Genomic DNA, 26,607 nt, shown 5'->3' with positions numbered 1-26,607 from the left:
CACACACACACAGAGAGAGAGAGAGAGAGAGAGAGAGAGAGAGAGAGAGAGAGAGAGAGAGAGACTGGTGTTCAGCTTGTCTTTTCTTTCTCCTTCTTTTATTTGGCTTAGGACCTTCTACGTGGATGCTGCTCACATCCAAGGCAGGTCTTCTTTGCCCAGTTGAACATCTGTAGGAGCCCCTGCAGACACCCAGAGGTGTGTCTCCTAGGTGATTTTAAATCTAATCAAATTGCCAGAGGAAGCTGTGGGTCAGAGTGAGGTTTTCTTCCATGTTACTATAAACCTCAGCATGTTGCCTGGGGAGCATCCAAGATGGATGATGGGGGGCCTCATCTTTGTGGAGAAAACCCCCAGTCAGAGGCTAAGCCTACCTGAGCTGCCTGGACACACCAGCAAAGGCTAGGGGGCAGGGTTTCCTGAATGCAACTGGGGATAACCAGTGATGCTCGTTTAGAGCCAACACTAGGTTCATTCTGGGTTACTGCGACAAAGGAAATGGAAACTTGTTTCCTTGGACTTATGCAGACCACCTAGCTTTCTTACCCAAGAAGAATTTGTGTATGATCTGTCCTAGTCTGGTGGCCCACACAAGTTACCTCAGCACTTAAGAGGCTATATCAGAAGGAATGAAGTGAGGCCAGCCTGGGTTACATAGCAAGACCTTGTCTAAAAATATTGTGTATAACCGGTTGAAATTCCCATAAGCAAGTGTCTTCATTTGTGTCCTATTGCTATGATAGACATTACAACCAAAAGCAGCTTGGGGAGGAAAGGGTTCATTACATCTGGCAGCTAATGGTTCACCATGAAGGGAAGTCAGGGCAGGAACTCAAAGTAGGAACCTGGAGGCAGGAACTGAAGCAGAGGCCATGGAGTGCTTCTTACTGGCTTGCTCCCCATGGCTTGCTTGGTCTACTTTCTCATAGAACCTCACTGCCCTGGAACCACTCACAGTGGGTTGAGCTGTCCCACATCATTCATTAATAAAGAAAATGCCTCGAAGCCAATCTGATGGAGGCATTTTCTCAGTTGAGGGTCCCTTGTTTCAGATGACCCCAGCTTGTTCTCAAGCTGACAAAACACCAACTGGCACAGTGAGTGATGGGTACTAAGTACACTTAGCTTCATACTTTTCCCTTTGAACTTTTGGTTAATTGTATTTGGAATAATTATTTCGACAGCTTCTCATATTTGGCAGTTATATGCTCCCCTTAAGTCTTGAATACCGTGGCTTTCTATCTGTCAGATTCTCTGGGGTGTGAGTGGGTAAAGCTCTGCAGTTAAGAGCACTGCTGCTCTCGCAGATGACCTAGGTTTGGTTTTCAGCATCCACACAGAGGGGGTCACAGATCCATATAACTCCAGCTCCGGGGGGGGGGGGGGGGCCCACCCCGGCAAAGAGGCTGAAGTTGGGAAGGTAGCTAATATTTTACAGAGAAAAGCTACTCACCCTTCCAGAAGATCTAAATATGGGGGGGGGTGCAACACCCTCTTCTGGCCTCCACAGGTACTGCATCCATGTGGTTCACACACGTGCTGTCTGTCTGTCTGTCTGTCTGTCTGTCTCTGCCCCCCCCCTCTCTCTCTCTCTCTCTCACACACACACACACACACACTCACTCACTCTCTGGGTTGTATCTAAATTGTTGCGGTTCCTGCTTCTGTTCCCTGGTCCCAGGAAGGACCATGCAGGTGTGGCACACTCAGAAACTTTGTCCATGTGAACATCCACTCTGCCATTTCCACACATGACCACCATCTGTTGAGTGCAGAACTCTTAGACTAGAATCTCATCACTCAGAACCCCGCAGGCGCTTTTTATGGATGCACTGTTGTTAATGTTGGCCCTTGGCAAGGAGGCCCACTAGGGCCACCAAGACCCTGGGACACAGAACCAGATGTCTTCTCCAGTCTCTCTTGCTGTGTCCCTGCGGTTTGCGCTGGGCTCTGTGACAGCTCGCCACCAATGTGTTAACCCTTCCATGTCTGTTCTCCATGGCTACCATTCTCTGTTACACTGTTCCTCAATCTGACTCTTGTTTCCTATGTATTATATTTAGGGAGAGGTTTACTCTACTCTCTTTGGGAAGAATATCTCTTCATATTCTCCAACATGGGAATAAACATCCCCTTTCCTTCTCATGGCTAACCTGGCTCCTTTCAGCTTACACGTATAAGGAATGTCCGTTCCTGGAGTTCTACTTCAGATCTTTCCCGTCCTCTCTCCTGCTTCTATTGATTTTGACAATCACTAGACCAAGTGGTAATCCCATCTCTCATCTCTTCTCCGAGTTCGTGGTTACTTGAGCCGACAGCAGAATCCAGTTGTTGTCTAAAATGTGCTTTTGTTTCTTGGGGTAATTCCCGCAAACATGCTTGCTCTTCCCCTGGCTTAAGTGACAGGTCTTCTGAACCACGCCGCTGAGCACAGTTTCCTTCTGAACCACGCCGCTGAGCACAGTTTCCTTTTACTCTTGTGCAGATTAGGTTTTCTGTCAACTCGACAGGAACTAGAGTCAGGGATGAGAGAGCCTCAGCTGAGGAACTGCTTCCATCAGATTGGCCTGCAGGTAAGTCTGTAGGGATGATGGTGATGATGATGATGGTGATGGTGATGATGATTACTCTTGGTACCGAAACAGAACAAATGAAACTCCCTCTGCATGGACAGAAAGGAAAACCAACAAGCCCACTATCTGCATGAAAAGGATGATGGGTCCTTGATCCTTCCTGGTATTTTCTCCACCCCTGTGTTCCCTTTGAGATATCTTTGGTAAAAGTATTTTTCCTTTTGTGACCCTGTACCTCTTCCTTGTCCCTTCCATTTTGACCTCCATCTATCTATCTATCTATCTATCTATCTATCTATCTATCTATCTATCTATCTATGAAGTTTCTGCCATCAGAACATCATGGCTTGGCTTCTAGGGTTTCTTATGGCACTGGAAAAGCTATGGGGGAGCAAAGAAACCTGGGTCTGTGTGAGCTTCACCACGTTGTCAGAAGGAGTTAGCAGAGCTACATAGGCTTCAAGATCTCTGCCAATGCCCTCAACAAAGACCTTGGGTTTGTTACATATCAAAGGAAATACGGACCTTGTCACTGAATTGGAGTGAACTGTGCGACATCTGAAAGACAGATGGAAACATGGATGTGTGAGAAGAAGGGGAAGGTTACGAAGGGAGGGAAGGAAGAAGGAGACAGAGATAATGTGGGCCGGTGAGTGCTAGCTCAGTGAGGCAGGGTGAGGGAGGGAGGTACTGACCTACACCCCAGAAGTGTCTGCTGGACCACTGAGGACCAGAAGTTTGGGCCTCATCTTAGCTGTCTTAAGAAGTGTTGGTAGATGGAGTACAAGAGGTAGAAGGAGAAATGGAAGCTTCCCTAGGAAGATCGCTAAAGAGAGATGACTGACAGGTCCATGGAGGAGCCCTCCTTCCTAGCTACACAGAGAAATACACAGCTCAGAGATGCCGGCTTACAAAAGGATGTGGCCAGAGTTCACTGCGTCTGGCTGTTTTAATTACCTGCAAATCAAGTGATTTTGCCTCCTTCGTTTAGCACGAGGTTTTTTTTGAAAGCCATTTCCACTCCGATTGCCTCCGTTAGCGAGTGGAGAGGATGCGCTGGAGCAGAATGGAGCAGGTGAAGAAGAGCAGAGGGTGGGGCTCTGAGGACAGATGATGCCTACCACTAGCAGATGCTGGGAAGGGCTCCTCCCTTTCCACCTCAGAAACCCCTGTGTCCTAGACCGGGCTCTCCTGCGGCACCTGGAATCTGGAAGAGGATTGAACACAAGATTTTGCAGGACAGTACAGTAGATCTGTTGACTTGGGTGGCACCGCCTCAGCTCTGGGTTGGTAGGGAGCTGTCTGGGTTGCAGACTCCATATTTGGTTATTCCCTGTGGTGTGGTCATTGCAGCAGAGCTCGCTCCAGCAGGGACTCTGCTGATTGTCCCCTGCTGTGCTTCCTCCTCCGGTCACCGCATGAAGCTTATTTATTTCAGTTACTGGGATCCTTTTCTCCTTAGAGAAGGAAAGATGGTCTAAACATTGCTTTCCCGGAGCTGAAAAGTAGGCAGAAGGGCCGGACACTTATCTCACCCCGGAGACTGGAGGGAAGGGCACAAAGAGCAGGAGCCGTCAGGCCTTCTTGCTCAACTTCCGTCCCACACCAAGGGCCCTCTGGCTCCTCAAGTCTCCAGGAAGCAGAAGACCTAAAGTGATGCCCATCTATAGGAGGGTGAGGAAGTTCTGCCCTGTGGCCCAAGTAAGCAGACACGCTCTGCGGTGGGTGGCGGGCATACAGAGTCAACACATTTGTGCTGTGGTTGCTCTGACAGCTGCTGAGTTTGTCACGCACATAATTAGATAAACTGCTCGAGCACAGAGATTGGGTATGCAGTGTCATTTAGTGGCTGCCACACAGGGGCCTTGATCTTAATTGAAGACACAGTAGGGGGAGCCTCAAGGAAGTCCCAAATCAACAACTTCTTGCTCTAGTAATTTGACATTTGACTTGGAGTGATCATCTGGAAGCTCACTCCAGCTTTCAGCACCAGCTCCAGCTCTGAAAGGCCCCGAGCTGCCAGAGCCAAGGCCACTTCTCTTTCCAAAGTCTTTCCCCCAGGCAGTTGGTTGTAAGTAGGGGCTCCATATCTGTCTGCCTGTCTGTCCCTTCATTGTTCCTCTCCTTCCTCCTCCTCCCCTCAATGTTTTGGTGGCCCTCTAAAAGTTCTGTTTGTTGTGACAGAACATTTTATAAGATGAACTTATAGGACTTATAGGGGAAAGATTTGTCTTGGCTCATCAATGTGGTGTGTGTGTGTGTGTGTGTGTGTGTGTGTGTTTGTGTGTTCAGTTTATCACTGGAGGGGGAGGCATGATGAAGTTCATGGTGATGGGAACATATGATCGGGGTTCACATTATGGCAGAACAGGAATCAAAAGCAGGACAGGATCCAGGGGCTGGGTCTATTCTTCCAGCTCTGTCCCTAGTGACCCACCTCTAGCTGAGTCCCACCTTCTAACAATTCCTCCTTAAACCTTTGTCCTCAAAGGCACTGGGGCACAAAGTTGTAAACCATGAGCCTATCTGGGGCTTTCCAGATGCAAGGCATAATACAATCCTCCTGTCCCAGAGAACCCACACAGCCTTCAAGCAGGCTCCTCCTCATGGATCTGTCTAGTCTTTGCTGAGGTCTTCTAAGGGGTTCCTGTTCTGTCACTCCAAGGGACTGTATGTTGCAGAGTCACTAATGTGTGGATTCAGTCAAAAAATTAGTAGAATCTCTCCAATGAGGTAGGCGGAGAAAAATAAAGCAGACACCTACATTTGTAAGGACGTTCAGCATGAAAGGGGGCTAGGCACTAACAAGAACTTTTCATGGAGGTGACCTGGTGCTTTATAGAACTTCTCTGGGCATGCTAGCTAGCTTGAAGTCCACACAGGAAAGCCCTGGTCCTGTAGGAATCATATCATATCATATCAATTACACCATCCCATCCCATTATTATACCATCCCATATCATGTCACGTGTTACATCATACCATAACATGCCATATCATACCATAGCATATCATACCATACCATATCAAATCACATCATATATCATGTCATATCTACCAATCATCTATCTTCTCTCTCTCTCTCTCTCTCTCTCTCTCTCTCTCTCCCTCCCTCCCTCCCTCCCTCCCTCCCTCCTATATGTGTGTGAACACAAGTACAGAGGCCAGTGGAGAGTGTTGGGTAACTGCCCCCCCCAATCTCTCTCTACCTTACTTCTTTAGGGCAAGTCTCTATTGAATAGGCTGGTTCTCAACAAGATCCAGTGATCATCAGGCCCCGACAGCTCTGGGGTCCCAGGGAACCTCGATAACATCCCCAGCCTATTACGTTCGTGCTGGAACCTGAACTCAGGTCCCCCTGGTTGTGCCACAAGAGCCCTTCAACACCGAGCCATCCCCATGGCCCTGTGTAGGTGAGCTTGCGTAATTCAATGGCTGAGGTAGACCGGGATGGAGAAAGCTTACATGAAGAGAGTCTGAAATGAAGGCTTTTCCTTTGACTCTACGATTGGAAAGTGAGCCTGCCAAAGGCAGACACACCGAGGAAGTTAGAGAGAAGCAGGGGTGGGGTGAAGAAACAAGCAGAAGACGTGCTGAAGACAGCGGGGGACAATGGCGGAGGTGGGAGGTGCAGAGACCGAAGCTTGTTTCTGTGCATGAAATCAATGCGGTGCGAGACTTTCTCAGCTCAATAACTTATTAGCAATTTTTAATTACTGGGTTGTAATTAATTCATTCAGGATGCAGCTGTTGTGTGGAGCACACCACACGTGCTGAACTGATAGTGTTCTTGCACATTTTCAGGGGACTCAGACCAAGACATTGCTTGCTGAAACCCAAGGGAAAATAGTCAAAGAACACACACGTTTGTTTGAAGTCATTTTTTTTTTTCTATTCTGGAAGCAGATTCTACAAGTGGAAAAAATGCACCCTGGGGAGGCTGTAGTGGGGTGTGTGTTTGTGCTGGGGTGTGGGTAAATTTTCAGTTCAGCTGATCTCTAATTGTGTACATTGATGCTGGTCAGATCTATGGAGTGGGAGGAGTCCCCCACACTAAAGATTGCTCACCGATTCCTACATATCCTGGAGGTCTTGGTGTTTGGTGAGAGAGGCTGTAGGCTGAGATTGAACGGATGCTAGGGCCTGGAGCTGGCCTTCGATGCAACAGTTACCCCCTCTTCCTCGTACAGCATCAGTTTGAGTTCACCCTGCTCTGCTTGGCCCTTATCTGAACTCTACTTCCCTCTGGGATCCAAATTTTAGAAATTTGATCCTTTCTGTGCCCCTTGAAACCTTCCCCATGGTTTCTACCTGGCATCCCCGCTGTCTTTTCTTGACCTGCCTCCTAGGGCCTCCTCTGCCAAGCATGCTTATGGAGCCTCTCACTCCTTCACATTTGACAATTGAATGGCCTTCTCTGGTTCTACCAACACATCTCCAATCCCTTCTGGGCACTCCAGGAATTGCTTCCTTGCTGGTTATCAGTGTCTCTTGCTAACCAGCTAGGGAACCTGGGAAACTCAGCGCTCTTCACAGAAGGAGCCATTTGGAAGAGATCCAACTCCAGTCACTTCCTAAAGAAACAGGTAGGACCCACCTTGTCTCCTCTAGCTTGACAGCTGTGACCATGAGTACTTGAGAGGACAACTGAAAGGGACAAATGGTTGACTTTGGCTCATGTCTCTAGGGGATTCAGGCCATAGTCATGTAGTCTCATGCATCTGGGTAGGATGCTATGGTAGTGGGAGAGTGTGGTGTGAAAGGTTCTTTACCTCATGTTTGCTGACACACCCTATGACCTGGCTCTTTTCCTTCTGTTACACCTCAAAAAAATGCTACTGTTTCATAGACCAAGGCATTAATGTCAGAACCCCTAAACCCTCACAATTCCACTCTAGTCTCTGTCTGTCTGTCTGTCTGTCTGTCTTTCTCCCTACTCCACCATGTGGCTCAGGTTCACCTTGAATTTGTGCCATCTCTGCCTCAGCCTGCCCTCAGCACCTCAGTGCTAGGTGATGAGCCTGCACCACTCTGTCTAGCTCCTGATACAATCAGTAGAACACCCTCACAGACATACTGAGTGAAGCACTTTACCAATCCCCTAGGCATCTCTCAATGCAGCCAAGCTGATGCTCACGACTCATGGCCATGAAAATAGAGAATGGACTCTACAGCCTGTTGGCCTTGCTCCTTGATAGTATCTTGCTGTCTGCAATAACATCGCCACCATCCAGAGGCCCTCGATTCCACTCATGTCATTCTCACAACATCCCATGGCATGAAAGAATGTCTGCTATTATACCCACTTTACAAATGAGGCCAGCCTCAGTGGCCTACTCCGAGGAGGTATAGCAACGCACTTGGCCCCGAAAGCCCGGGCCTCCCTTTACTTCCGTGGGCCTCAGTGCTTCCTTGTTAGAGGACTTTCAAGCTACGAAGCTGCTCCTCTGGTGGAGTTACACCACGCCCCATTCTCCCACAGCTCTGCAGCAAGATCTCACACATCCGTCCTGCTGACTAAGGTCTCTTGTGATGGGAGTAACTTCCCTTGGAAGGGCAGGCGAGATTTATAGAAGTATAGTGATAGCCCTGGGAAGGTGTGGAGCCTAAGTTCTGAAGGCACCAAGATGCAAGTAGCTCAGAAGCAATAACAACAACAACAACAACAGCAACAGCAGCAGCAACAACAACAGCAACAGCAGCAGCAACAACAACAACATAATGATAACAACAGTGCGATGAGAAGAAAGAGGGAGAGAGAGAGAAAGAAGGTTCTCTGGCAGCAAGATTTACTTTCCTGACACGTGGACAAGGAGTTGAATTCCTATGACTGTCTGCCAACCCTTAAGGAAAAACAGAAAGCTAGGGTGCTGGAGAGGTGGCTCAGCAGTGAAGAGCACTTGCTGCTCTTGCAGAAGATGGGCATCCAGTTTTCAGTGTCCACATCTGGAGGACCACAAGTGCCTATAACTCTAGTTCCATAGGATCTGAAACCATCATTCTGGCCTCTTGCCCACAGACACAGATACACACACACACACACACACACACACACACACACACACGTACACATACTTTTAGAACATTAATATTTGAAGGATAGAAAAGCCCAGTGAGTGTGTGGTCTACTCATTTTTTAAAAAATGTAAATGTAGATTATTTTCTTGGCTGTCACTAGCCTGGAAGCATGCAGGATCGTGGGCAATCTAAAGAACATCTGCAAATGCTCTGCAGGCCGAGGAGGCTGAGAATGGGCAGGCTCTAGCCACCCGCTTAGCTTCCATGATTTCATGGCTTGTTTTGAAACCTGCCCAAATATGCCTTCATATCAGTCATATAACCCAACCCTAGTTTGTTGAGGGATTGCTTAGAGGGCAAGCTTGTAGGAGACGGAGTGTGACTTCAAAACCAAGTCAGAAAAAGTACCTTTTAAATTGGTAGCTACTGTGCACAGAAGAACACACTGTGACAAGGTGCCTTCAAACACAAGCTCTGTCTGAAGCCAGGCAGCGTGGCCCATCTAGCATCTGGCTGTATGACCTTGGTGGTATTCACAGTTGAGGAAAAAGCACATCCCCCCCCCCAAAAGTCTTTCCCAGATTTCTCATTGCTCCTAAGTTTGAACAAGAGATGCTCGGCTTCTGGCCCAGGAGGCCTGGGGTTAGAGCTACAAACTTGAGTAGAAGCCAGCCAGAGTTTGGATTTAGTCTGATTTTTCACACAGGCCAATGATTCCTAAATGATACTGTATTTTATTTAGCAGTCACAAAGAATACTGTCACCATAGCAACTGAGGCTGATTGATAGCAGAAGTTTCTTATGAGCAGGGGGCTCTGACTCCTCTCTCTTATCATGTGGCGAGGGCTGTGTCCCCAGTCTGCACTGGGCAGAAGCCTTCCCTGCAGGGGCTCTAGACACAGTGCCGTGGTCCCGTGTCATCTGTCACAGCTCTTCCTCTTGATCCTCTGGCCCATATGAGAGACCATGTATCGGTGGCTTCTGGGGCAGATAAACTCCTACAGAGTACACTGTTCTCTCATGGGTTCTCCCAGAGAACAGAAAACGGTTGATTTTAGAAATTGTGTTTTCACGGGCAAAAGTGTTTTCAAGTTTCCCATGTGAGTAACTTTGTGGAAATTTGTAATGAATGACAAATTGTCACCCATGGCGCTCAGGCTGGTATTAAACAGATTGCTGCCACTGTGAGGTAGGGACAGCAGACAATGTGGTCCTTCACTCCTCTCTCCTCAGCCCCCACCCCCTCAGTCCTAACCAACTTCTGCCATTGGCTTCCTATTGGAACCAAGGCTCTGGGGGAAGTTCCTTGCTTAGAGCTGATGTGCCGTCCACCCTATGAGTCCCTGTTAATCAGTGCCTGAGTCCAGGATACATCCTATAGCAGTGGTTCTTAAGCTTCCCCTTGCTGTGGCCCTTTAATACAGTTCCTCAGATTGTAGTGACCTCAACCATAAAATTATTTTTGATGCTACGTCATAACTGTAAATTTTGCTACTGTTATGAACTGTAATATAAATATCTGTGTTTTCCAATGGTCTTAGGTGACCCCTGTGAAATGGTCATTTGATGCCCGCCCCAAGAGGTCATGACCCACAGTTGAGAACTCTAGAGGAATCCTAGGAGACTGTGCCTGCCATGCCTGGCTCACTCCTAGCCATAGGTGTTAAAAGGATTTCCAGGAAGTGCAGACATAAGGATCAGGGGTAGAGAAGAAGTCCTGGTTCTGGGTAGACACAGTGTGCAAGCATCAGGGCTTGGTACACACAATCTCCTACAGCCGTCTCGATTTGCCATTAAGCTATCTGGGCTCTGAGAGGTCCCCAGGAACCCTCTAGGCAGAGCCTCTGTTCCTACCTCTGTGTTCCCTTCAGGTTGGGCATCTCTGTGCTCTCAGCCTGTGACCATATTAGCTGAGAAGAAGCAATGACAGTTCATATCAGTAGAGTGGGCCAGAAGTCATGCCTCATGATCTTTGTGTATCTCCCTTATTTTCACAGCCAGAACAAGCAGTGGTGGCCACCAGGCCCATGTTACAGCTGAAGGAGAGGACAGAGACGTACAGAGAGGTACCCAGGGCCACACAGCCGAGACATACCAGAGCCCAGAGGTAACCTGGTATTTTGGGACGTGTGGAGACAATTGCTCACTGTCAGGGGGATCTGAAGGGGAACAGCTCTGCACTGGGGGGAGGGGAAAGGGGGGAGGTTCACAGAACTGGTGATACACTGCATTAGGAAGATTCAGTGCATAAATTCAATCAACACGGAGCCCAGCTAGAGACTGCCCTCGTCATCCCTCACTGCGGCAGGTTTTGTGGCCGTTGTTCTTCCCCTCGTGTGAAATGAGAAATGCTGTTTGAATAACCGATGTCAGGGGAGGCTCTGCACACTCCGATGAGGAAATAAAAAACCTTCAGAAAGATGCAATTTGGGGGATATTGGAAACCAGAGAATGGAACATCAGTCTATAAAATTCAACACGGCCAATAAAGCTGGAGCAACTGGTCAAGTGTTTTAGTGCGCTCGGTTGCCGGGGAAGCGTCGGGGCGAGAGCTGGGCAGCGTTTCCGGGCATCCGTCCTCAGCTCCTTGTTGTCTCATTTGCATAATGCACCTCATGATTTTGAAGCACCTCAACATTAGCGTCATGACCAAGGTGATGAAAGTGTCACAGGCTTAAGTGCACCTTCCCAGAGCCCACGCCACCATGGCTAGCCCAGAACAGCCTCTTTGTTACCAGGGTGCTGGCGGCTCCTGGCGGAGGGGGTGGAGACTCACGTACCTGGGTGTTTCCACTTAGATTGGGGTGACCTTCCGACCCAGGCGTGCACTCTGTGGCACATGTGCATGTCACAGGGAGCAGCTTAGGAGCCCTCGGTGGCCAGCACTTCAAACACACACACCTCTCTCTTCCCTTCCTTACTATAGCCAAAACAGATCCCAGACACAGCCGGATCCGAGGCCGCCCTTCACCTCCGGCATCCTCTAGCTCAGCTAGGTCTGTCCAACTGCCATGTCCTGTTTCTATAGCACAGGACACTTGAGGCACTCACAGCTGCTTCCCTCATGCTCACAAGCATCCATCTCTGCAGGGCACGGCACACACTCCTCACCGAAGCCAAATTCACATAGGGACCAGCATTCTGGCCTCTAGCCTTTATATCACGTGCATCCGTGAGCCTCTGAGCATCTTTGCACTGCACTGTGCTGGGTGCTGAGAAAACATTAATCCATAAAACAGAACTCCTCTCTGCAGCTCTTACGGTCTAGCCCCTTTCTTCCCACCTAACCTCCATCCATGCACAGTGAGTCCTTTGGTCTCTGTCTCCATAGGTGTGTTCTACTACTGTCTCCGCTGACCTTGTCCAGAGCTTCTTTGAAACGGCAAAGCATGCGATGCTCCCCCGCTAGCTGGGGACCACTCTGTTAGCATCACCTGGTCATTTTAAACGCACAGTGTAACTTCCTGACTCATGGAACTCTTTCAAGAGGGATACTTGTGGTCTCTGTTGCTACTTTGCAAGGACACACGCTGTGTGGAGACTTGGGTTGTACCTTATCACCTGGTACCTAATAGTGCCTGTATCTGTTGAGGGTTCCTGTTCTAAGGGTGGGCGAGGGTGGAAATCTCCGGAGTAGGACTCAGACTTAGTATATATCACTGAGAGGTCCCTGCTGCTACTGGCTTAATGTACCAACTCTTCTCTTTACTAACCTCTATACCCAAGACCTGTGCACCCAGCACTGTTGTCACTGGTCACAAGAGTATCAGAAGACCCACCACAGAACTCTGAAGCACAGGCAAGGGGCCCTCTTCCTACCTTTGAGGAAGCAGTCCTTGCTGTGTACCCTGACAATTCGCTTGCCCAGCAGGCAGGCTGCACGGCGAAGCTCACAGTGGTTCCCGTAGAGCCTCCCGTCGGAGCCGCACACGGGCATGTAGCGGGGCCTGCACACCTCCAGACACTGGCACGAGGGCTGCCCTGTCGTCCTATTGAGCAAGCACCTGCTCCCGTGGCTGCAGACTTTCTTCCCACAGGACGCTGACAGCCCAGGGCTGGGGAGACCTGTGGATGCACACAAACACAAACAGAGGGTTAGCGCAGGGCTGGAGAACAGAGGTGCAAACAGTCTATGTTGCTCTTTTAGGTCAGGAACAGTAGAAGCCCACGGGCCTTAACTTCTTGTGAGGCTGAGGTGACCCAAGGTGGAGTGTGGGGCCTCTGGGAACATGGAGTCCCTGTTCCTCCAAGAAGTAGTCAGAGGAATCAAAAGGGTTGCCTTGCTGTATAGAGATAGTGTTTTTATGAGATTACTCTGCACATCTCAGACACAGCACCGGCGCACCCCTGAACCTGTGGGAGGGCCCTTGGGGAACACTTGCTTTCATGGGCTTACTTCTCCTTGCTCTCAGTGGGATAAATGAAAACACCTAGTCCTATGCTCACTTAGAGGTGCCTAAGACCAGAGGACTTCCTATGCCCTGAGACCACTCCACAGACTAGAACTGCATCAAGAGCACCATGAAACTGGTTTCTTCTCCCATCCCTTCTTCTGCCTTCACTTTCTTTTTTTTTTTTTTTTTGCTCTTTTTTTTTCCTTTTTTATTATTATTTTCTTTATTTACATTTCAAATGCTATCCCGAAAGTTTCCCATACCCCTCCCCCCACCTCTGTTCCCCTACCCACCCACTCCCACTACTTGGCCCAGGCCTTGCCTTGTGCTAGGTCATATAGAGTTTGGAAGACCAAGGAGCCTCTATTCCCACTGATGGCCGATTAGGTCATCTTCTGCTACATATGCAGCTAGAAACACAAACCCAGGGGGTACTGGTTAGTTCCTGTTGTTGTTCCACCTACAGGGTTGCAGCCCCCTTCAGGTACTTGGGTACTTTCTCTAGTTCCTCCATTGGGGACCCTGTGTTCCATCCAGTAGCTCTGCCTTCACTTTCTTCTTTTATCCTCTTATTCCTTTTCCTTTGGTTTTTCTTTCTGCTGAGACAGTATCTCATACAAATCAGACTGGCTGCAAATTCTTGGTTTTCCTGTTTCCACCTCCCAAGTGCTGGCACTGCATCCATGGGCCACCACACCCATCATTTTCTTTAAGTGATGACTCGCAGTCAGCCGTGCACTAGGTCTCTGACAGGTTCCAATGACGAAGAAGATGCAACTCTGCTTCTCTCTGACATGTTCATTCTGGTTGGAGATGGAAGTAACAAAGCCATGATATAAATAAGGCCAGTGTGGTGGCTTCCACGAGAGCAGCCGTCATAGGCTCATGTGTTTCAATGCTTGGTCTGCAAGTGGTGGAACTGTTTGGGAAGGATTGGGGGTGTGGCCTTGTTGAAGGAGGTGCATCACTGGAGGTGGGCTCATGCCATTCCAAATGAACTCTGCCCCTCTCTCTGCCCTGAGCTTGTAGATCAGATGTGAGCTCAGCTACTGCTCCAGTGCCATGCCTGCCTGCCTGCCTGCTGCCATGTTTTCCGCCATGATGGTCATGGACTCACCCTCTGAACTGTAAGCCCCTAACACATTCTTCAATGGCTCTCTTTGGCCATGGTGTCTTACACAGCAGTTTAAAAGTAATTAAGACAGCCAGGTCAGGAAGGAGCTATGGGAGCCTAAGAGCTACTTTTCAGTCCAATGTCAGACAATAGTATAGTTGCTGGAAATTGAGAGAGCTGAACAGAAGAATTAAGGAGGGTTATGTCTACTCTGGGAAGCTCCTGCAGAGTCTAAGGGGAAGTGTAGTAAGGAGGGGGTGGGGAGGGCATCAACAGGGCCACCAGCATCCTCCTCCCACCCTTGACCAGTCTTGTATAGTATGATCTTTATCTGGGGATAGAAGCCTGTAATTGGCAGTTGTCATACTGCTTGAGTATGTCCCCTGTATCTGACACATACCCACAAGGATCTTTGGACAGTGGTGCCCAGAGCTTAGACCCAGAGGCAGGCAGCTGGGGGATGGTTTATATCACTGGTAAGAGAGAAGTGCACCCAGAGCATAAACTAATATTCTACTGTAGGAGAGGAGTCCAGGGAGCTATGGGATACCTGGTGCCATTAATGACAACATATGGCATGCTGGGATTATTATTATTTTTTTTTAAGAACCAAAAGTTCAAATAATTACAATGTAGATATAGCATTTGCAGCTATGGGAATATTTGTGATATGTTGTTACACAGTTGTCTTCCATGCTTGTTACAGCCATACACACTGTATCCTCAACATCTGGAAGGCTGATGCAAGAGGATGGGAAGTCCAAGGCTAGCCTTGGTTACATACTAAGTTTGAGACTAGCCTGGACTACATAACATGTGCCAAAACCAGAACCAAAACCAAACAAAAAAGCAAGTAAGACGGACTGACTGACCGACCGACCGACCAACCAACCAACCCGTCTCCCATCTGCTATGCAAGACAAAATGGTTCTGGCTGTCAACACTGAACCTTCAGGCCCAGGTTCTTCTCCCCAGGACAAACACGTTTAAGGGAATAAAACAAGAATCCTTCTTTTCCTGTTTTGGGTTAAGTCTGCTTTTCATCAACATAGATTTGAAAGGGAAAAAAAAAATCAGTTATGGGAAGATTAACTACTTAATTCAATAACTCATTTAAATTCCCCTAACCTTGGCAAGTTAAGAAATATCGACTTTTTTTTTCTTGCATCATAATAAACTCGAAGGTCAACATATCTCTGCAGCATAAAAGGGCAAAACCCGTGCGGGGTGCGAAAATCTCCTTTATCCACTTGGCTGACTGTCCCCACATCACCGCAAAGGCTCCCTCCACTCCAAAGCTACCCTTCCTACCCCAGCAGCTTTTCCGTGGAGGCTGAGGAGTTCCCGGGAAGGGAAGGGTGCAGAGAGCAGGCTCTTAGCAGAGGAGCTCTGGGCTGGAACCCCCCACCCCCACCCCTTCTACCTCCTCCAAGCCCATCCTGCGCCCCCCATCCTCCGTGCCTAGGGCTTCTGGTTGTGTTTGATTAGCAGCATTCTCCTGGGTTGTTGGGAAATGGGCCACTCTGGAAAGTGCTGGCAGCTACTGGAAGAAACTAACGCAGTGCTGAAACAATCAGCTTTTGTTTCTTTTCTGAGATAGGGCAAGGAAGTGGAGCCTTACCACTAGATACTGTTTCTATAAACTTCCCTGTGCCAGCAAAGCAGAGCTGACAGCGGGCCCATTAGGAAAGAAACAGCTCAAGTCTCTGGCTTCTCAGACTCCAGCTGTGACCCCTCTGTTCTCCCCCAGTGCCTCCCAGGTCTGGTTTACCCTGGAGGGCCCTTCTTAGAGTCAGCCTGTGCTCCTTCCCTAGACCGTGTGCCCAGGTGCCAGCTTCAGGGGGCTCCACAGGGGCTGGACAGCTGTCCTTCTGCAGCCACAAGAACACTCAGGTTATAAGGAACACAACGATTTTAATTGCCGATGTTCCAATGCCAGGTCAGAGGCTGGCATGGGGAGAGTGGGGGGGGTGTCGTTCCATGTAGTGATCATTTGGGGGTCCATCTTTGCCTGCCTCTCTTAAGGGGGGCAGGAAGGGGGTGGAAGGATCTGAAGCAAGGTTGGGACTCGGAGATACACATATTCCTGGAGGTTCCTTCTTCAGTCAAAAGAGACCCCTAGAGAGAAAGAGGGAACTTCAGAGGCCACCTCCTCTACCTGGCCCTCTTCTCTGAAAGGCCAGATTGTATTAACCACCACGGTTCAATTCTCCACATAAAATGCTCACACTGACTAGCTTGCAGGTGGCTTTTCGTAAACTGTGCTCTGAGGAGGTCACGGTTAAGAAAACACCTGTGCCAGCCGGTGGCCGTGGACGACAACAAGACTGCTCACCTTCTCTCTCTGCTGTGGAAATCAACTACGGCAAATATTTGATTCCTAATTATTCGCAATTAAGATGGAAGGAGCTTTAAAGCCCCAAGCGTGTCCCTCACCAAGGCTTCGGACAGCAGGCCCCATGTATGGGGGGTGGGGTGGGGGGGCGGAGCTTGCCTAGGCAGGCACAAGCATGGATGGAGATGCTGACCATGAGGTAGTTTCCTCATTAAACCAGCCCCTCATCGCCACATCTTTCCTGTCATTAAAGCAGAATGACTTCCCCACTCCTACCGGGACGATGATAAAACAGTAATGGGAAAGGTAACGGAGTGAGACTCCCAGCAACTGCCTCCAGTGTTTATGAGGACAACCGTGATGCGTGAAAAAGATCGCACATGCCTAATTTATAGTCATAAAGGAAGTCGTTTACCCAGGTTAAAAACTGATCATCTTGCCAAATAAGCTGCTTTTCAGCACTAATTAAATTTACCGAACATGGGTAGACATGGGACCTGATACATCAAGGGATGGTGGTGGAGCCACAAATCTATTGTACTGGTTGGTGCTGTCACTCAGAGAGGACTCTAGATCAGTGTTACAGACCTGGTGGCCAGAAGCTCTGAGCTTGGCTCTACAAGGTGCGACTCAGTACTAGCCTGAGCCCCCATGGGAGGCTGCTCAAGGTGGGTGAGTTCCAGGATAGCACCTGTAACATTGAGTGTGGCTTCCTCGAAGCACTGTGTGCATGAGAACCCAGTGGGTTACTTTGCTTCCAAACTCTGCTCCATGGTCCTCAGCAAGATGAGACTCACAGAAGGAAAGCTTTTCTTTGGCCCACAGTTTGATGGCGCAGTCCATCACAGCAGCAGGAACGTGAGGCAGCTGGTCACACCACACCCACGCTCAGGAAGCAGAGACTGATGGATGCTGGCGCTCAGCTCGCTCTCATCTAGGCTGGGGCCCCAGCCCCTAGGACAGTGTCGTATTCAGTGTAGGTCTTCCCTCCTTGCCTAAACCTTTCTGGAAACACCCTTACAGAAAGGGTTCTAAACCCAGTCAAGGTGGCAGAGAAGATCAACCATGACCGTCACAATTGCGTGAGTTCCACCATAGTAGTGAGGTGGTCACCCAGGTAGGTTCCTGGTCAATTCATCTCGGCATATCCTCTGCCCTCTCCCGCCTTCCTGTCCATCCTATCATGAAGCAGTGCAGAGTCCATGCTCTTGGATTTTTTTTTTCAGCCTCCCAAAACAAGACCACACAGATTTCTTTTGTTTATAATCAACCCAGCCTATGGTATTCTATTATGCAAGAGGAGAGAGTCTAAGATGAGGGGAGACCCACTCACTTTTCCACCCAGGATGTGGACTGCTAGCTGACATGTTTTCCCCAGTGTTGTGTCTCTGTGTCTAGAATTCTTCTCCTGCTTGGTACAGACGGTGGCCCTGCCTTTCCCTCCACTTGTCTCGGAAGTGGCTGTTCTATCTTTCAGATAGAGCCGCATGACTCCTGACTACCATCAGGGCTTACACAAAAGACCCCGGGATGAGATCCTACAACTTCATATGCACCCTGTGAGGTCACAGAGATGCTCTGAAGAAACCACTCACTGCTGAGCCCAAAGGGATGAGTGAGTTGGAAACAGAAGATACAGGAGCACGCACAGCACCAAGAACCTCAGGAATCTTGCCTGCCATCTGTTGCAAACTCTAGCTTAGCACAACAGCGGCCTCCAGCTTCTGCTGGCATAAAGTCCATGAGAGTTCATGATCGCTATGGGAGGCTGGGTGGTATGCTCGATCATGTATGCATTGGTTGTGTGTGTGTGTACATATGCACACACGCACGTCTACATACGAGTACACAAATTCATAAGTGGAAGCCAGAGGTCAATCTCAGGGGTTATAGGTGTCATTCCTTTGAATGTTTTGTTTTTAAAGAAGTACTTACTTATTTTTATTTATGCGAGTGCATGAACACTTGCATAAGTTATACACACCACGTAATGCAGATGCCAGTAAAGGCTAGAGGGCATTGGATCCCCTGGAATTCAAGTTACAAGCAATTCTGAGCTACCTGATGTGGGTGTTGGGAACCAAACCCAGGGTTCTTTTCAACAGCAGTGACTGCTTGAAGCCACTGTGCCATCTCTCCAGCCCCAGTCTCCCCGCCCCCCTTAAGACAGGGTCTCTCTCACTGGGACTGGGGGTATTGATAATTAGGCTATTCTGGTTCAGTCCGTCAGTCCAGGATCCTCCTGGTTCACACATGTGCCAGTGCCTGGCTTTGCACATGGATGAACTTGGGACCCCAGGCTTGCCTGGCAAGCATTTTCCCTACTGAGCCATCTCCCCAGCCGTGTCACGTCTTATTCACGAGGAAGAGACTGGGGAACTAGGGATGTCAAATGCACACAGGAGGAGGGAGGCAGAAATGAGGTAGCTGGACAAGGTTTACTGCCAGTGCATGACCTACATAGGCCGAGGACACTGGGACCTCCATGCTTTTCTTTCTCACTGGGATGAATCACTTGTATCATTCATTACTGGAGTCAATGTTTAAGTTCCCACGTAACCTCACAGTCCAGGCTGCTGAGGAATGGTAAGCGTTGAGCTGAACAGAGACCTCTCGCTTAGGCCAGGGCTCTGGCTTATGTAGGCCTATTAAACAAGGCACCAGGGTGACACGATGAGGCCTTGTCTTATTCCCAGGAAGCCGGTCCAGGGCTCTTATCCTTCCCAAACTGTGTGTTAGCCCCAACCTCACAATGAGACTCCAAAAAAAGGAGGAGGGCCGTGGGGCTCTGATCACTAAGCTTGGCTTTAGAGAAATTGGTCTTTGGAGAGGTACTATGGATGGGGGGTTGGGGGTTTAGGGGACAGGGGATGGGGCAGAGCCAGAGGCCCAGGCACCATGGATGTACAATACCACTGAGCCCTGTCAGAACTTGTCTCGGGCCTTAGAGTTTCCCTCAGCTACCTTCAAGGAACCACGCACTTGAACCTTTATTTACCAGGCCTGTGTTCCTTTGGTGCTTGGTAGTAGCCATGTGATCCAAGAAAAGGGCCTTGTCTCTCTTAGTTAAAATTATAAACAGCATCTATCTGGTCCTTAGGAGATGCTGAGAGGGCTGAGTGAGATCATCCACCAGAGGAGATTGATAAGCAGCAGAGATGGGGCCTTCTGAGCCAACAATAGGAAGAACAAGCAGCTGGAAGTGAAGGAGCCCCGGGACTTGTCAGACTCAAGGACCCATGGGCACAGTGCGGTCGCCGGTGACTGGCTTCGGGAGGCCGGCCTTAAGGGAAGTGAACATGCTTATATTGAAAGTATTGACTGGGCTGAGAAGGCAGACTGGAAACAGCTTTCCCGATTCCCCGTAGAGCACTTCCCCTGCAGTTACCCTGGGATTTGGTGGGAGCATGGCTACTCTGTCCAGCTTCCAAACTGGGCAGGGCTGAAATCACAAGCAGTCAGGACAGAGGGACTGGAGTTGATTGATTGGAGGGCAAGCTCTGTGGGTCTCATCAGGCTCTCCCAACTCACTGTCCAAGGCAGCCTTGCAGGGGCCAGGGCATCGGCGTGGGAGCGTGGGTACATGCGTGTGTGCGTGCGTGCATGCATACATGTGTGTGCCAGTGTGTGTCCCATGTGTGTGGGTGGTGGCCACAGGACAACCTTGGCTCATGTTCTGGTTCTGTTCACCTTTTTTGAGATAGGGTCTCTTACCAAACTTGGAATATACAAGGGATTTGCCTCTGTCCCCTTCCTCATTCTGCCTGGCTTTTAAAAGTGGGTTCTGGGGATCAAACTCAGGTCTCCTGTTTTCCAGGAAAGCACTTACTGACTGAGACATCCTGGACTCCATCACTTAAAAAGTAATCATTCCTATTGTTTATTTTAGTTAATTAGTTGCATTGTGCTGGAGATGGAACCCAGTGCCTTGGGCAGGGTAGCCACCTTCTCTACTTCTCTTCCTCAGATCTGCCCATTGTGCAGTCAGTTCAAAGCTTACATCCTCCTTCCTCACCCTTTTTAATGATTGTAATGAATGGCTTCTTCCCCTCTGCAGTGTGGGAGGACAATGAAAATTCTGTCTTCATGATTTCTAGAACTTTCCCCAAGCATTAAAGGAGCTCCTGGGTTCTGTCCTAGGTTTCTTTCTGGCTCTTTGCCATAAAATTGGGGAATCTGTGTTCCCCAACAGCAGGTCCTGGAGCAGGGCCTGAGGCAGCCAATTGGTGTCTACAGTCCTCAGAGTGAGCGCCAGGGCCCAACATGAGGTCTCTGTAGTGTCAGCTAGACCCAGGCTCCAATCCTCAACTATTCAAAACTAGGCACAGGGGCTGGCAGAGTCAGTTGGAAAACAAAACAAAACAAAACAAAAAGCCAGGTAAAGATAAATCTGATAGCCCTCCGGTTTCCATCTGCACCCGGAGCTGATCCTGTGCCACCGTGCTCTATACCCAAATACCACCAGGAGAGAGCTGGTTTCCCAGGAGTGCAGATGTGCCTATGAGCACAGGTAAGACCGTGACTTCTGCTCTGAGAGACCACCCAGAGCCCTCAGGACACAGGAACCAAGGAGCAGTCCAGGACAGGATTCTTCTGTTTCTGTCTGCTCCCTGGAGCTGACCCTGTGCCACAGCTCTCCATACCAAAATACCTCCAAGAGAGAGCTGGTCTCCCAGGAGTGCTGATACACCTGTGAGCACAAGTAAGACCACCAACCACTTCTGCCCCAATTCCTGGTCCAAGAGGCACATGCCCAGAGCCATCAGGACATAGGGACCAAAGAACAGCTGGGGACAGGATCCTTCCAGTTTCTTTCTGCACCCCGGTGCTGACCCTGTGCCATAGCTCTCCATACCCAAATACCTCCAGGAGAGAACTGGTCTCCCAGGAGTACTGACACACAGGCTTGCAGGAGGGACAAGCCACAGTCAGAGACACCAAGACCAGCTAACACAAGAGATAAGCAAATGGCAAGAGGCAAGGGCAAGAACCTAAGCAACAGAAACCAAGGTTACCTGGCATGATCAGAACCCAGTTCTCTCAGTTCAGTGAGCCCTGGATACTCCAACACACCAGAAAAATTAGACTCTGATTTAAAAATCACATCTCATGAAAAGGATAGAGAACTTTAAGGAGGACATAAATAACTCCTTTAAGGAAATATAGGAGAACACAGGTAAACAAGTAGAAGAGGAAACACAAAACTCCCTTAAAGAATTACAGGAAAACACAATCAAATAGGTGAAGGGATTGAACAAAACCATCCAGGATCTAAAAATGGAAATAGAAACAATAAAGAAATCACAAAGGTAGATAACCTTGGTGTTAGAAAACCTAGGAAAGAGATCAGGAGTCATAGATGCAAGCATCACCAACAGAATACAAGAGATAGAAGAGAGAATCTCAGGTGCAGAAGATACCATAGAAAACACTGACACAATAGTCAAAGAAAATGCAAAATGCTCCTAACCCAAAACACCCAGGAAATCCACAATACAATGAGAAGATCAAACTGAAGGATAATAATTATAGAAAAGAATGAAGATTCCGAACTCAAAGGGCCAGTAAATATCCTCAACAAAATTATAGAATAAAACTTCCCTAACCTAAAGAAAGAGATGCCCATGAACATACAAGAAGCCTACAAAACTCCAAATAGACTGGACCAGAAAAGAAATTCCTCCTGTCACATAATAGTTGAAACACCAAATGCACAAAACAAAAAAAATATTAAAAGCAGTAAGAGAAGAACGTCAAGTAACATAAAGGCAGACCTATCAGAATTACACCAGACTTCTCACCAAAGACTATGAAAGCTAGAAGAACCCAGGTAGATGTCATACAGACTCTAAGACCCTAAGAGAATACAAATGCCAGCCCAGGCTACTATACCCAGCAAAAATCTCAATTACCATAGATGGAGAAATCAGGACATTCCATGACTAAACCAAATTTACACAATATCTTTCCACAAAGCCAGCCTTACAAAGGAAAATAGATGGAAAACACCAACACAAGGAGGGAAACTACACCCTAGAAAAGGCAAGAAAGTAATCTTTCAACAAACCCAAAAGAAGATAGCTACACAAACATAAAAATAACATCAAAAATAACAGGAAGCAACAATCACTATTCCTTAACATCTCTTAACATGGACTCAATTCCCCAATAAAAAGACATAGACTAACAGACTGGATACGTAAACAGGACCCAGCATTTTGCTGCATACAGGAAACACACCTCAGTGTCAAAGACAGACATTACCTAAGAGTATCTTTACCAATCTTACACCTGATAGAGGGCTAATATCCAATATATACAAAGAATTCAAGAAGTTAGACTCTATAGAACTAAATAACCCTATTAAAAATGGGGAGCAGAGCTAAACAGAGAATTCTCCAGATCAGCCCTTTGTCTTGATTAGATCACTTGTCATGGATGCATCAAGATGACAACATGGTGTGAAAAGATCTGGAATCCCTTTTAAGAGGCAAGCCTTTGGGCACACCTGTGAGGGCCTATCTAGCTTAAAGTAGCATCTGGGCATGCCTATGGGGGGAGGTGAGTTGGTTAGGTTAATTGAAGTGGGAAGATCTGCCCACAAAAGGTGGCGCCATTCCCTAGACTCTCTAAAAAGGAGAAAGCAAGCTGAGTGCAAATATTTAGCTCCCTGCTTCTTGGTTGGGCACACAATGTGACCAGCTGCCTCCATGTCCTGTTGCCCTGTCCTGATGGCCTATGTGCTTGACCTGTGAGACAAATTCTCTGTTTCATGGTAACTTTAGCATTGGCAAGAGAGAAAAACAAAGAAGAGATGCTCAGTGGTTAAGAGCACTGGCACCATTGGCTTCTCTCCAATAGGATCTGTTCTCCAGGATCCACAGGATGGCTCATAATAGTCTCTAGCTACAGTCCCAGGAGATCCAGTGTCCTTTTCTGGCCTCTGCTACTCACACACATGGTGCTCAGACATATATGCTGGCAAGTCACTCATACACCTAAATACATAGTTAATAACAAAAGTTGAATATTAGCTTATATACAAAAGACTATTTTCTGTTAGGGTGGCACTTTCTCCTCAGATACCCTTCCCTCTATCTCAGTGGGGCAATCGGCCATAAAAATATTTATTGAATAACATTGGGTAACACGACAAAGATTAGTAATAGTATTAGATTCCAGGCATGATGGTGAGTGTTAATGGTCAGCCTGACACCTCCCAGAATTCATCTGGGAAGAGGGTTTCATCGAGGGCTTACCCAGCTCTGGCTGGCTTGTGAGCATGTTTGTGGGGACGATCCTGCTTGCCTTGGCTTGCACTACATTGATGTGGGAAGATCAAGGCTAACAGCTGTTGCCACCACTTCCTGGCTTAGGCCCTGGACTATAGAACAGCAGAGAAAGCTGAGCACCACACACATACACTCATTGCTCTCTGCTCTTGGACGTGGATGTGATAGGACTTGCCAACCTATATCGACTTCCCCGAAATGATGGACTATGACCCGGAATTGTAAGCGTGAACAAGCCCTTTCTTCCCTGCTTGTCAGGATGTTTTATCACAGTGACAGAAGGGGAACTTGACACTAGGACCAGTGGAGATGAGACCTCTGGCAGGTGAGCTGAGTGACTCGCTGGGTCTGCTCCTCACAAAGCCAGAAGAGCCCATGGGGACATGGCCTCCTTTATTGCCTCCACAAGGACCAGCAAACACGCTGTCTTCACAACAGGCTCACACCATCAGTGATCATCTACCAGGTGCTGCATTGCATTAAGGTCTGAACTTCATCCCAAAGCTCAGGCATGGAGAATAACTGTACATGACAGGAGGTCTTGCTGCTAGAGTGAGGAGGAAGGGGGAGATTTGAGGCTTCCAGAAGGCTAACTCAAACAATGACATAAAAACTCAAATTCCATGAAAATCTAAGGTTTTCTTAAAATGGGCATTTTAACCAAAGAGGATAATCAGATTATTTTAGGAAGAGAATTATTACTATTGAGACTCAAATTAATGGCTTCCAACATCAAGTAGAGACTATATATCTAGAATGACCCAGAACAAAAGGGAAATAAAGGAAATCTGAAAAATACATCAGTCCCAGGTGCTTCAGGGATGGCCCAGCCTTAAAAGGCACTGGCTGCTCTTGAGAGGACCCTGGTTCTGTTCCCAGCACCCACATAGTGGCTCACAGATGTCCCTAACTCCAGCTCTAGGTGCTCTCTTCTGGTCTACTTGGGTACTGCACACACATAGTGCACTTACATGCGGCCAACACACACACACACACACACATACACACCAGTCCTTCTGTTGGTGGCCCTTTTGTCTTGTTGACAGTGTCTTTTGCCTTACAGAAGCTTTGCAATTTTATGAGGTCCCATTTGTCAATTCTTGATTTTATAGCACAAGTCATTGCTNTTCTGTTTNAGAAATTTTTTCCCTGTGCCCATACCTTCGAGGCTTTTCCCCACTTTCTCCTCTATCAATTTCAGTGTCTCTGGTTTTATGTGGAGGTCTTTGATCCACTTAGACTTGAGCTTTGTACAAGAAGATAAGAATGGATCAATTCTCATTCTTCTACATGATAACCGCCACTGCTTGTGGACGTTGTACATCGTGGTGCGCACTAGGCTCCGCACCACGATGTACAACGTCCACAAGCAGTGGAAACAACCCAGATGTCCCTCAATAGAGGAATGGATACAGAAACTGTGGTACATTTACACAATGGAGTACTACTCAGCTATTAAAAACAATGAATTTATGAAATTCTTAGGCAAATGGATGGATCTGGAGGATATCATCCTTAGTGAGGTAACCCAATCACAAAAGAAGTCACTAGATATGCACTCACTAATAAGTGGATATTAGTCCAGAAACTTAGAATACCCAAGATACATTTTGCAAAACACAAGAAAACCAAGAAGGAAGACCATCGTGTGGATACTTCATTCCTCCTTAGAATAGGGAACAAAATACCCATGAAAGGATATAGATACAGAGACAAAATTTAGAGCTAAGATGAAAGGATGGACTATCCAGAGACTACCCCACCCGGAGATCCATCCCATCATCAGCCACCAATCCCAGATACTATTGCACATTCCAGCAAGATTCTGCGGAAGGGACCCTGATATGGCGGCCTCTTGTGAGGCTATGCCAGTGCCTGGCAAACACAGAAGTGGATGCTCACAGTCAGCTATTTAATGGAACACAGGGTCCCCAATGGAGGAGCTAGAGAAAGTACCCAAGGAGCTAAAGGGGGCTGCAACCCTGTAGGTGGAACAACAATATGAACTAACCAGTACCCCCTGAGCTCGTCTCTCTAGCTACATATGTAGCAGAAGATGGCCTAATCGGCCATCACTGGGAAGAGAGGCCCCTTGGTCTTACAAACTTTATATGACCCAGTACAGGGGAACGTCAGGGCCANGAAGTGGGAGTGGGTGGGTAGGGGAGCAGGGGTGGGGGGAGGGTATAGGGAACTTTCGGGATAGCATTTGAAATGTAAACAAAGAAAATATCTAAAAAACAAAACAAAACAAAAACCAAAAAAAACCAACAACAACAAAAAAGCCAAACCAAACCAAACAAACAAAAAAACAGTATCCCAAACCATCTTACCCAGAACAAAAAACAAAAAACAAAAAACAAAAAAAAACCAAACCAGTCCTTCAACGTGAAATTGTTAAGTAAAAAGGAGTAGGAAAAAAACCCTTTAAAAATGTCCCTGTAAGTAGACCATCAGAGTTTCCAGTTAAAATTGGGAGTCAGACAGACATCATTATTATCACCATCATTATTGAAAAAGGAAATAGCTAAGATAGAAAAATGAATTAACCTTAATGTTTAAAAAAGGAAGGCAATGAACAGTTACTACCGGCTGCTGATTATATATACTTACAGACCAAAGAGAGTGATGGGAAATACTGAAATTAGCCAGGCCTGGTGGTATAGTCTGTAATCCTAGCTGTGTGGGAAGCTGAGGTGGGAAGAGTGACAGATCAAGAGCAGCCTGGATTACAGAGGAAGTCAGGGATAGCCTGGGTTACAGAGGGAGCCAGGGATAGCCTGGATTACAGAGGAAGTCAGGGATAGCCTGGGTTACAGAGGGAGTCAGGGATAGCCTGGGTTACAGAGGGAGCCAGGGCTAGCCTGGGTTACAGAGGGAG

At 48.0% G+C, this 26,607-nt stretch overlaps 1 protein-coding gene across 1 annotated transcript in view; it reads right to left on the bottom strand.

Annotated features, from left to right (window-relative positions):
* The window catches only part of Fstl4 (follistatin like 4), a 424,479-nt gene that overhangs the window by 177,426 nt on the left and 220,446 nt on the right, over positions 1 to 26,607 (bottom strand). The window contains exon 4 of the mRNA XM_021213419.2: positions 12,411 to 12,656. Within this exon, the coding sequence (XP_021069078.1) occupies positions 12,411 to 12,656 (246 nt within the window). The remainder of the gene's footprint in view (positions 1 to 12,410; positions 12,657 to 26,607) is intronic.

Source organism: Mus pahari, chromosome 14 (assembly GCF_900095145.1).
Source record: "Mus pahari chromosome 14, PAHARI_EIJ_v1.1, whole genome shotgun sequence".
In the NCBI taxonomy this organism is placed as follows: Eukaryota; Metazoa; Chordata; class Mammalia; order Rodentia; family Muridae; genus Mus; species Mus pahari.
This window is presented reverse-complemented; position numbering and strand designations above follow the sequence as displayed.